General features: G+C 39.6%; 2 protein-coding genes across 2 annotated transcripts in view; both read right to left on the reverse strand.

Moving 5' to 3' along the window:
• Positions 1 to 5743, reverse strand: part of wsb2 (WD repeat and SOCS box containing 2) — a 6862-nt gene extending 1119 nt beyond the window's left edge. The window contains exons 1-8 of the mRNA XM_014011144.1: positions 5466 to 5743; positions 5171 to 5339; positions 4078 to 4280; positions 3881 to 4012; positions 2693 to 2793; positions 1081 to 1277; positions 888 to 977; positions 681 to 797 (exon numbers count right to left, since the gene is read on the reverse strand). Of these exons, the coding sequence (XP_013866598.1) occupies positions 681 to 797; positions 888 to 977; positions 1081 to 1277; positions 2693 to 2793; positions 3881 to 4012; positions 4078 to 4280; positions 5171 to 5339; positions 5466 to 5505 (1049 nt within the window). The 5' untranslated portion in view covers positions 5506 to 5743. The remainder of the gene's footprint in view (positions 1 to 680; positions 798 to 887; positions 978 to 1080; positions 1278 to 2692; positions 2794 to 3880; positions 4013 to 4077; positions 4281 to 5170; positions 5340 to 5465) is intronic.
• A 1817-nt stretch (positions 5744 to 7560) lies between these two features.
• The window catches only part of vsig10 (V-set and immunoglobulin domain containing 10), a gene marked incomplete at its 3' end in the record, with an annotated part of 13394 nt that continues 8733 nt past the window's right edge, over positions 7561 to 12221 (reverse strand). The window contains 5 exon segments of the mRNA XM_014011147.1: positions 7561 to 7574; positions 7671 to 7807; positions 11140 to 11152; positions 11241 to 11357; positions 11606 to 11896. Of these exon segments, the coding sequence (XP_013866601.1) occupies positions 7561 to 7574; positions 7671 to 7807; positions 11140 to 11152; positions 11241 to 11357; positions 11606 to 11896 (572 nt within the window).

Here is a 12221-nt window from a genome sequence, read left to right on the forward strand (position 1 = left end):
GTGTTAGCATTGGAGAGGCTAGCGACTAGCATGGATAAGCTGGTGTTAGCATTGGAGGGGCTAGCGACTAGCATAGATAAGCTAGTGTTAGCATTGGAAAAGCTAGCGACTAGCATGGATAAGCTGGTGTTAGCATTGGAGAGGCTAGAAACTAGCATGGATAAGCAGGTGTTAGCATTGGAGAGGCTAGAAACTAGCATAGATAAGCTAGAGTTAGCATTGGAGAGGCTAGAAACTAGCATAGATAAGCTAGAGTTAGCATTGGAGAGGCTAGAAACTAGCATGGATAAGCTAGTGTTAGCATTGGAAAAGCTAGCAACTAGCATTGATAAGCTGGTGTTAGCACTGGAGAGGCTAGAAACTAGCATGAATAAGCTGTTAGCATTGGAGAGGCTAGCAACGATAGGTATCAAAGGCAATTATGAAATATTGAAATATGAAAAATATCTGTGTATAACATTGTATAAGCTCAGTTAGCGGGCCCGGCCTATCATTAATCAGATCAATAGCTGGTTTAGGAATAGATATCGCCTCCTGCTACAAGGATGTAGCTACTGCTGGTTGCACAATAGTCATAATTTTGGCCCTCATGCCACACCATAGTATTTGTGCTGAAAGGCTTCCAAACCCGCCTGCACTAAGAGTTTACTGTTCTAATTTAAACTGCAGGACTGATTTACCCCGTAGCGATCACTCCTCCCTGTGGGTGGTATTTGCAGCAGAGACCGTTAGAGACCTGGTCCTTGTTGGTCTGCATCGTCATTCGCCTCTCTCCCGGCTTCCAGATCCTCAGAGCCCTGCAGATACAGCACATCTGTCTGAAACCATTTGTCCGGCGTGACTAATGTTTATTATGTAACTTGTTCATAAAAAGAAAAAACCATCACCTGTCGTCAGTCACGATAGCGAGGTGCAGACCATCGGGGGAGAACTGTATTGCTGATATCTGGTTTTGCCCGTAATCTTCAAAGTAGTCACTGCGGGGAAAAGTAGCAAATAAACAGTATTTTCCCTGCAGCAGGCGTACAGTAGGTACACTGGAATCGGTTCAAAACAGGATGAGAGGCATTACAAACTTACGCCAGCGTGGCCAGTTTCTCGGCTGTGTACGGGTCCCAGAGGTCGATCCACCAACTGGAGCCACTGAAGGCTGCGGTGGCCAGGACCGCCCCGTCCGGAGAGAAGTCGCAGGAGGACAGCAGGCATAAAGTTTTCTGGTTCGCTCCCGTCAGGTTCCTGATGAACGTGTACGAGCGCAGACTCCACAGGCACACCATCTGGTCAAAGCGAGGACATCGAGGAGCTGATAAGATTGAGCTCTTTTTATTAGGAGACGTTTGCGATTGTTTTAGTTGGGGTTTTATCTGCTGCAGCGCTAGAGAATTCAGTAACGTGATTCAGGACAAGCTGAAACATGCAAACTGTTAAAAGAGGTGATTTTTAAAGTTGCTTCATGTGTCAAATTGACACTTCCCTGTTGCTCGGCATTAAAAGACTAAACACTCTGACCTGTGATATAACAGCAGCAGATGATTATCATAAAGTTCAAGAGTAACAAACTGGGTTAAAGGCATTCACAGGAAATCTACGCAGTCATGTCTTAAACTCACTTCAATAAATGTTTTAGTTTTTTTTTTTTTTTTACCTCTGCCAAGGGCGAGGTAATGTTTTTGGTCACATATGTCTGTATGTCGTTCTGTCTGTGGACAACATTATTCAAAAACTTGTGGATGGATTGTCATGACATTTTTAACGCATGTGGGGCCAAGGAACACAACTTTAAATTTTGGTGATGTTCCGGATCACGACACGGATACAGGATTTTTCTTTTCTTTTAACACTCTGAGATTGGCAAAGCTGTGATGCTTTCACAGGGCTTCTGTAAAAAACAGTGAGCTGGATTGGACAGCACGGACTTCAAACTTTATAAAAGTAATGTTAAAACCACATTTAATGATGAATAATTTTTGCCATAATATGCACATTTTACAGAATGTTTTGTGACCAGGAAGTGTGTGACTGCACCATGAAACCTATTTTTCCCATTTCCTCAAACACACCACATTTCCCAAACAATCGCTACTAGGCTTGTAAACCGAGATCTGCCGGGCCTCAAAGTTTGGAGACGGGGGTGCAGGAAGCACTTTATAAAGAGAGACAAACCATTACAAACTCATACAAGGGGATAAAACAGACGTTTACATGGTGAAATGTGACTGATGAAAATTTAGGAGCTTAATCTGACACCAGTTTGATGATGAATAACGTCGGGTGACGAGTCTGACTTTTTTTTTTCACATTGGACTCCACCAAGAAGAAATACCGTGCATACTGCCTGCTTAAATGTTCACTACATCAGAACTTAAGCGGCAAATGTGTTTCCATCTCTGCTTTTGCGCATTAACTCTTACAGGATGGAGGAAATTTGTCTTGGCGGAGGTTTGCACTCTCCGAGTGCTTCTAGTTTTAACGATGATTTGACAAAACTTACAAATACGCTTCCTGATTGCACAAGTTGGCAAAAGCTACTGGATCAAGTAATTTAACAGACCTGGATGAAAATGTTTTCTAATTTTGGAGCCTTTAAAGACCTTTGAAAAGCCGTGCAGAAAACAGTGCATAAATGGAATCAAGATCTTCAAACGTTGAAACGTTCAGCATCAATCTGAGTGTTTGCACTGAAGAGACTCACTCTGTCAAACCTGCCGACAGACGCCATCATGCTGCAGTCGGGCGACACGCAGCAGGAGCTGATCCAGTCTTTGTGACCGGACAGAACCTGAACCCTTTTCCCTAAATACAAGACAAGAAAACCCAAAATGAGATTTAAGCGAGTCAGACCACAGAGAGTCAATGATTCATTTCTTTCAGTCACAAACGTCACAGCAGCTGTGTTCATTGATTAAACGGGAGGGGTTAGGCTAACAGAGAATTACCACAGAAAGATTCTCAATTGACCACTGACTAGAGCAGTAGTAATAAGTTCACATTTTCCATAAATTTCAATGAAAGTAAAGCTAATCTCCTTTTTCTAAAAAAAAAAAAAGATATCATAATATTAAGACCACCAAATTGTAGTTGGTAAGTCCAAACCTTATCTGGTAGTTGCGTCGCAAAAACTGTGACGTAATAGTTCAGAAAACGTCACGGAGAATAGAGAAAACTGAACAGACTGAAAAATATGACCTAAACAGGATATAACGTTATCTTTGTAGCACCGGGAGAAACTAAATTTGATTTTTATTCCTCCTAGAGACTCCAAGTCCTTAAAAAATGCATTTAACAGCTAAGAAAAGTGGATTTTGCATGCTGTCTCCTTTAAAGTTGACATATGCTTTTAACTCCTTCCTTTTCATATTTAAATCATTAAGTTGGGGTCTTTATAAAGTGAAACTGAAACGTTTTGGTCTGAATTCCTCCTTATTCTAACTTTACCAGCTCCTCTTTTACCACTTTTCTGGTGTGTGCCTCAAAGCAGCTGGTTTTGTTACTGTTCCTTTAAGATGCTTCAAGCCCCGCCCCCTCCTGCTTCCAGACCGGTCCACTCCGGTTTGAGAGAGGGGGTTAAGTTTTCTAGCTTGCAGAAACGTTTTATTTACAATTTAATTAAAAGATGTCAGCAACAGACATGTTCATCCAGCCTCACATGTTGTGGCCAGAGTCAATAGTTCATAAAATAAAATATCAGAGAAAATAGAGAAAACTGAACAGGCTGAAAAAATATGACCCAAAGAGATTATTATTATTATTATTATTATTATTATTATTGACTCCAAGTAACCAACAGAATGTATTTAACAGCTAAAATAAAGTGGATTTTTCACGATAAGTTCCCTTTAAGCAGAGCTGAGAGCTTTTCTTTCATAGACTGAGTATGCACCTTTGTGGGCCAAGTCCCAAATCCTCAAAGTCTTGTCCCGAGATGATGATATGAGCGTGAGGGACCCATTCTGAGGAAAAACCAGGTCTCTGACGACTCCCTCATGGCCGTGGAGATCAAACACAGCGTTCCCTGCAGACAGGAGTTCAGTTAAAGCCCGGCAGTATTTCTGCACACAGCAGACCTGAGATTCTCACCTGTAAACACGTTCCAGATCTTGATCACCCCGTTCTCCAAGCCCGTGGCCAGAAGCAGGCTGTCCTTCCCTTTCGGCGCCGTTTTAGCGAAACGCGCCGCCGCTGCTCCCGAGGGGGGTCTGGGTCCGAAGGCGAGCCCCCACACCTGCTGACCGCAGCTGAAGCTTTTGTCCGCTCGGTCCGTGTGCCCATCCCGACCCTCTCTGTGGGGGGGGGGGGGAGGGAAAAAAAAAAAAAAGGGGGGGGGGAGCAGCGTCAAGCGTGCAAAAATACTGAATGTAGGCAGAGGTGTGTGGGTCGTGATGGAGAGAGGCGTGCTGAGAAAGTGTGATTTCTCTCCTTCTGTTGTTTTACATTTTTTAAAGAACGGAGCTAATAACGCCCACTTACACCGCTCCGTATCAACACTGAGGCAGTCACCTCGGCCTTCACTACCAGGCTGGTGACATCATGAAAACACCCAAAAACATAAAACTACTTTGATAACCCATTAAACACAATTTTAGTTAAAAAAAAAAAAGGTGCTTAAAATTCTAGATAAATTTCAAATTCTATGAACAGACACAGATGGAACCTCACCTCCCACACAGCAGACCTTTGAATCAACATGTGAATGCAATACAATGTCATATTTAGACATTTTTAGATCTACTGAGCTAATTTTATTGGTGGTAGTTGACAGAATCTCCCAAAAAATGTCCCTAAAATGAGAATAAATATAATGTATGGCTGGCCCCTTTAAAGTTTATCCAGGAACTTCTCTAGTTTCCTTTACCACTTTCTGAACAGCTATTTGGCTAATAACTGTTGCTGCTTAGTAAATAAAATTGGCTTTGGTTTGAAATGAGTCACTTGACTTATTCTACAGCAAACATAATTTTATATTTTGGCTTTGATTTATACTTTAACTGTTACAACAAAACAATATTTAGCTACATTTTGTTTGACTAATTTTATATATATATATGGGTTTATTGGTATTATTTTTTTAAATAATAGACGTATAAAGTAACGTTGTCATTATTATTATTGTTTTCCTTGTTTGGTCGGAAACGTCAGAATGTCCGAGGGGACGTGAATGCACCACACTTACTCGGAGTCCAGCGGCCAGGCGACCACCCAGACGATCCCGTGTCCCATCGACCAGGCGAACCAGGCTCCGTTAGGGGAGAAGTCCACGCTCCAGGTCTCGCATCCCGCCCGGTCCAGTAGGGAGGGCGGACGCCGGGTCTTTAGTTCCAGCAGTAGAGCTGGGTCTGGCGCTGGATCGGGAAAAGATGCATATAAATAAATAAATAATAAAAAGGTCGACCGGGGTCAACACAAACCTCCACCTCCGGGAGCGTCGCGGTGACACCACCAACATATCGCCCGCAGATGTAACTTACGTGTCGGCCGAAGCTCCGTGTTGCTTTCCGTGGAGCACATCGTTCCTCTTCACATCCTCAAGACTCGAGTCCTCGGTTCGTCCTCCCGGTTCCACCGCAGCCGTCCATCTAACCGACGCCAGGAACACGGAGCCACTCGGTGAAGACTCGGGTGTCACTCAGACCAGGTCAGCTGAGAAAAATGCAGCTGTCTGCGAGAAACAAGTCGTTCCGCTGCTTCCGGAAGTCTGTGACTCATTTGGACCATTTCGCTGCGAACGTTTTTTTGTCGTTACGTAACTCTAAGCTTTTAGCCACGCCCACAAACCTGTGCACATTCTTGTGTTTTATTGTTTTATGATATACCAATTTTATTTACACATTCCTTTTTATTTTAGGTGACCTTTAGGCGAACTAAGTACAGACAGATAAGTACAAACGGATGAAGAATAATTTACTCCAAACTTTGAAAGTAAAATAACAACAAATAAAGTTTTAATCTATTTGAAAGATTTTACAAAGAAAATTGACAAGTAGGGGTACAACAATACAAGTTTCTGTATTGAATCGTCCAATACAGTGCTCTATGTTCAATACACACTATTGATAAATACAGATTTTTACATTTTATTTTATCAGCTTGTCTTCTGAAGATGCTCTGTGTTGAAGGATCAGTGGATCTGTGTTCGACTACTCCACCTAGGCTGCACTGTCGAGCACAGATCCACTGAGAAACTTGCTGTTTCAGCAACATTTAATTTAAAAACTACATTTGAGGTTAAACATTATAAAATTTAATTACAAGGACATGGAAATTTCTCTTTTTTGTATTGAAAAAATACAGGACTTTTACAACTCAAGTATCAAACCGAATCGTTAATTTTCTGTATCGTTGCCTCCCTGGTTAATAATTAAATCAGTTGAATACTGGAGCCAAACCACATGTAAAAGCTTACATCAAGAACTAAAGACTGTTTACAGGATTTTAGTTTTTAAAAAATGTAGTCTTTCAGGGAGGATTGCATCTTTAGTTTCTGACATCATCATCTCTGGGGTAAACACATAACCAAAATCTGAAGTAATAAACATTCCCCCAAATATTAAAGCAATTCAACAACTAACCTATCAGATTAACTGTATTTCCCTGAATAACATTCCTCTCTTAAATAGAAATAGATGTACAAATATGTTTGAATGTCCATATTATTAAAAAAAATTAAAGTTTTTACAATAAAAGCTTCTACGGCCTTTAGCACTTTGTTTATTCAGATTAAAAGGATTTTAATGTGTCAAAACATAAAAGGGCATAAAACAGCAATTGAAAAAGGCACTTTAAACTGAAGTCTTCCTACAAGCCTTTTAATGCATTTCATAAATTCATGTCTGAGCTCCCACCGCTCGTTTCCAGCTGGTCTGGTTTCCCTCCTTTCACTGGTTACATTATTGTTTAAATACTCCGACTTACTTTGGCCCATTTAAAACATAAAATACAGTATGTTGAATTTAATTAAAGCCTCAATAGATTTAAACTTTAAAAGTTTCCCTTAAAGAAGATCAATAACTCCTGCTGTGAATTAAATTCTTCACTTTGTTCCATATAAACACATTTAATTCTGACACGAAGGCATCAACTTTAACAACAGTAGCAGAATAAATCCGTTCATTAAGTCACTGATTTTTATTTTGATCCACATTCCTGCTTTTAGCTTCATATAATCAGACAGATTTAGTCAGTTTGTCACAAAACTGCAGACAACAAAAGACTGACAAACTTTTATTTTGAAGTTTCAGTGCAGAGTCAACACCTGGACTGGGGACAGTCAAAAGTATTTCATACCATTTGAACCACGTGTAGGTTTGAAGTGGACACCCAAAAACAAACTCTTTAAAAGTCCGTACAAAATCATAAAAATAAGCTTACAAACATTTACAATGCTGTTTTGATTTTTTTTTCTTTAAAAAAACTCAGTATTCAGTTCTGTTCACACTATCGTCAGATAAAACCTTTTTTCCTAAAACACTGATCTAAAAAAAATACCTAAAATGTTACAAGATCCTCCTGTTGTGTCACTTCAGGGTCTTCTGGCTGCTGTTGGCTCAGTTCAGCAGGTTCTGTCTCGTCTTGATCGCCTGAATAAAAAAAAAAAAAAAAAGGAAAAACCGTTGGTTAGATTCCTGAACACCTCTGTGTTTAAATCTGCTGAAAACACCACGATGACGTCGTACAGGAGGGGATCCGGTGCACTTCCACCAGCGTCGTGTGGCGACCGTTGGCTACCGGAGGCAGCTGGGGGACGGCGTCCTGAAATATCCGCTCGTCCTCCGACTCCACCAGACTGAGGACATCTTCCCTGTCCTCGTCCCTGCAGAACAGAGACCTTAGTGTGACGCTCAGAGGCACCTCTGACTTCTTGCATCCTCTAAACTTTCTGATCCTCATCAAGGTTTTAAATTCCACCAAAACTCAAACATTTGGCTCAGAAACCAGCCCTGAGGACACACAAAACTGGAAAATATATACTTTAAATTGTTTCATAGATGAAACACCTTCAAATATGCTTTTAACAAACATTTAATATGTTTTGTTAGTGCGTGCCACCAAATTAAAAAAATGTAGTCATGCCATGAAAAGCAGGTGATCATGCAAGTAAACTCAGTTCAGTCAGTTTTATTAAAGAGGAAATATCATGTAAAATCAACTTTTTTGAGTTTTATATCGTTTTATAATGTTATAACAATAATGCCCCCCCCCCCCCMACTGAAATGGACGGGACAGAAGCGGAAGGTGGTTCTTAAAGAGACAGAGGCCAATTTCAAGGCATTTAGAAGAGGAAGTGATGAGAAGTTATTTTCTATTTAAACATAAAAACATCATTTTAATAACAGCTAAAAGGTGACATAGTTACTTTATTACGGTATAGTATTTAAATATATGCCTGAGAAACACATATTGGCCCTTTAATATTGAGCTAACGTTTGGTGTAGTAGCTGAGAGTCATCTCAAACACTAACTGGATAAAAAATGTATTCTACACCTCAAATCTGACAGCGGATTAAGAATAATAATTTAAAAAAACAACAACAAAATCATGTGATTATCTCAAGTATGAAGGAAGTTATGGACGTTTCAGTGAAATCAAGCTCATAATTTCTGACACATTTCATATATTATGTCACAGTTATCGCCATGAAATTGTAGGAAAAGATTCACATTCTGGTTTTTATAAGAAGCGTCTTGCATCCTAAAAACAATAAAAACTTTATAAAATCCAATCCAAAAGTAGGAAAGAAGTTATAAATTAAAATTACAAGGCTTACGGCACCAAAGTGCAACATCAAATCAACTTAATGTCTCTTAAGGCCCAGACACACTATGATGTTTTAGACAACTTACGAAAACCAAGTTTCCACTAAATTACTAATGAAAGTTATATATTTGATCAATTTATTAGCATTACAGTATGATTTCTTTTCTGTCTTCAACATAGATGTCTCCAAACATTTCACAAGTTGTCTAAAACATTAGTGTGACAGGGCCTTTAGAAAGGCAGGAAATGAAAATTATTTAAAAAAAACGTGGATATTTATTTAGTAAACAAAGCTCCTCAACCAATGACAGCCTGTGAAATGTCAAGTCGTGAAGACAAGCGTCAACATACTTTATTAACATGTAGGGTTGCAACAACGAATCAATAAAATCGATAAAAATCGATTATTAAAAGCGTTGGCAACTAATTTCATTATCGATTTGTTGTTTCGCGCCAGTGTTGTCAATGCTGGCTGACCTAAATAAAGTTTAGGAAGAAAAAAAACTACCTGTAAAGATCTGCCCTCTCTGACGCTCGAATGACAAGTAGAGATTTCGAACTTTAAACCAGTTTTTAAATCGTGTTGTTGGGCCAAGTAGAACTGAAGATATGATATAACGTATATAACGTATATTTAATGTTTTTAAAAGACGGTCTGATGCGAGCCGCGTTGTTGAGCAGCAAAAACGTTCCGGACGAAGGACTAAAAAAAAAAAATTTACTGGGTCGAAGTCAGACAGAACCAACAAGAATGAAGCAAAAAGTAAAGGATTAGAGAAAAACTATAAATGTTAAATGTAAATAAATTGTAATTATAAAAAAATTGATAATAGTTTTACATCTAAAAATCACATTTTATTCTTTTAATGTATTTTCCTCATTCAGCAACCTATTAAATTTCTGTTGTTTCATGTATGAGAAATACACATTTTCAGTCCATATTTAATACAGCTGGCAAAATAAATTGTTAAAATATTTGTGATGTGCTTCTGTTTTTTAATTCGGGAGATTATAAAAAAAATCCTTCATGTTATGAAAAAACCCTCTTGATTCAAGAGAAAACTCCGTTTTTTTAAGAAAATGGCTGCTTATCAATTAATTGTTAGTCAATCTATAAGATAAATCAACTTTAGATTAATTAATCAATCAATAACTTGCATTCCTAAGTTATACAGGAATGAAATTAGTTTTTATCTACTCATGTAATTAAGCATTTTAATGATTTGTCCGATAATCGAAAAAATAATCGACAGATTAATCAATTATTAAAATGATCGTTTGTTGCAGACCTACTAACGTAAAAAAAAAACCATACATCAACGTTTCTAATCGTCAAATTTGGAGCAAAGGCAGATAAAATGTTCTTCACGTCCGCTTGTCTCTTTAAGGGCTCACTAGAAAACTCCCGATTGAATTTGATCATTTTTCTCAACTGTGGTTCTTCAAAACGCATCGACAGAAATTAAAAACTCAGACGAGGCTGTAGCCAACTACCTGACGTCCGCACGGTTTGTTGAAATGAGTAGAAATAACGAAGCGCGAGCAAATAAGAGAAGCATCGCAAACCCAGGCACAGCAGTTTGGGAAGAAAAATGTCAACATCCCTACTCTGTGCTGAAAAATTGCACGAAATCTTTGCTCAAAACTTTGCAATTAAAGACAGCAGCCAGTTTGCATTCCGTCCATTTTTTTCTTCTTTTTTACATCTAAAAGAAGAAAAAAAACTGTCAGATTGAAAAGTGAAGAATGGAATCTTTATTTCAGGTGTGAAAAAGACGCACACTGATATTTTGGACACTTCAAATCTGTTGAGCACAAAAGATGTGATTTCATAGAAACATCCGTCTTATTCTTCCAGCTATTTTTATTTGGTATTGCCAATAAAACTATTGAGATGGTAAAAACTTTCAGAGAAGCAACACTTTTATTATTTATTTATTTTTGTCAAAGTAAGGCTTGGTAACAACCCAAACGCACATTCTGGTGATTAACGCCCGAGACGACGAGATAAGGAGCCACACCCATCGATAAAATATGTCCTTGCAGAGCCGGAGGGAGTGATAACTAACGGTGACGTTGATGTTTTTTTTTAATCTTGGAATGTAACAATGAGAGAGGGAAGCAGTCTGAAGACTCAAAACGTGTACTTTTGTGCATGCAGTTTAAGGATTAGAACACGAAAAGTGCAGTTTGTTAGTTCCTTATTTAGACCTGGAATTAGAAAGGCAATTCAAGGCTAAATATTGTGCAACAGAGAGGTAATGGTTTTAAATTATTTAGTAATATTGCACAGTGGAATATTTGTTCTGAACTACAATGCAACCTAAAGTGTGGTTCTTTGTTTTAATTTGTATATTATATAGAAGCATGCAGTGTGAGGTACTCACCCAGTGTCGTTTCCTGAAATAAAAAAAGGAGAATTTTAAAGTCATTAAACCTGGATTGAAGTAATTTCTGCAATAGTTTAAAATGTCAAACTAGAAATTACCTAAACAAATTTGGTGTCTCTTGGAATAAAGGACTTTTGCTATGATTACAGCAAAGCCAACGATTAGAGAAGCAATCAGGACGCCAATGATCCCTCCGGTGTACACGGAGGAGGATGCTGAGGACAAACAGAAAACAGGACAGGATGTAAAAAAATGGAGGAACAGGGTGGAGCAGCAGGTTTGTCAGCATTCCAACCCCGGAGCCAACACCTGCTGCGAGCGACGAGCTCATAAGATTACATCGTCACCTCTCGGTTTACTCCTGCAATGCCTCGTCTCCCTGCAGAACTTTCTGTTGACACGTTACATCCTGTAAGTTTACAGAAGCGCACAAATAACCGCCCTGCTCTCATCACCAACTCACTTTTCACAGTCAGGCAGATTTCCAGGTACTTGTAGCCGAGCTGGTTCTGGCTGTGGCAGTAGTAGCAGCCTTCGTCGTCCCTGCTGACGTTGAGGATGGTCAGTTTGTAGTCGGGACCTTGGTCGGACAGGACGTACTTCGGTCCGGGTTCGATGCTGGTTTTTTCTGTCTGGACCCCTTTTTTCCAGGTGGTGTTGGCGGGGGGGAAGGCTGTGGTCTCGGTGCAGGTCAGAGTTACTTTGGTTCCTTCAACAGCTGTGACCATTGGGTTGCCCACAGGGTACGGAGACTCTGAAGGAGGAGGAACAACTTAATGGTGCTTCTTTCTTTGGACTCAATGGAATTCAAGTAAAAAGGTTCCAATTGTTTGTGTATATTTATGACTTGGTATGAGGGGCAAAATTAAGACTATTGTGCAACCAGCGGTTGCTACATTCTTGTAGCTGGAGGATAACTGAGCAGCTGGCCCTGGTAACAGAGGCCGGCGCTGGCAAATGAGAAGTAGACTATTTATTTGCATTAGCATTGGAGAAGCTAACGATAGGCTGGCGTCAGCATTGGAGAAGCTAACGATAGGCTGGCGTCAGCATTGGAGAAGCTAACGATAGGCTGGCGT

This window comes from Austrofundulus limnaeus, unplaced genomic scaffold, assembly GCF_001266775.1.
Source record: "Austrofundulus limnaeus strain Quisiro unplaced genomic scaffold, Austrofundulus_limnaeus-1.0 Scaffold77, whole genome shotgun sequence".
NCBI lineage: Eukaryota > Metazoa > Chordata > Actinopteri > Cyprinodontiformes > Rivulidae > Austrofundulus > Austrofundulus limnaeus.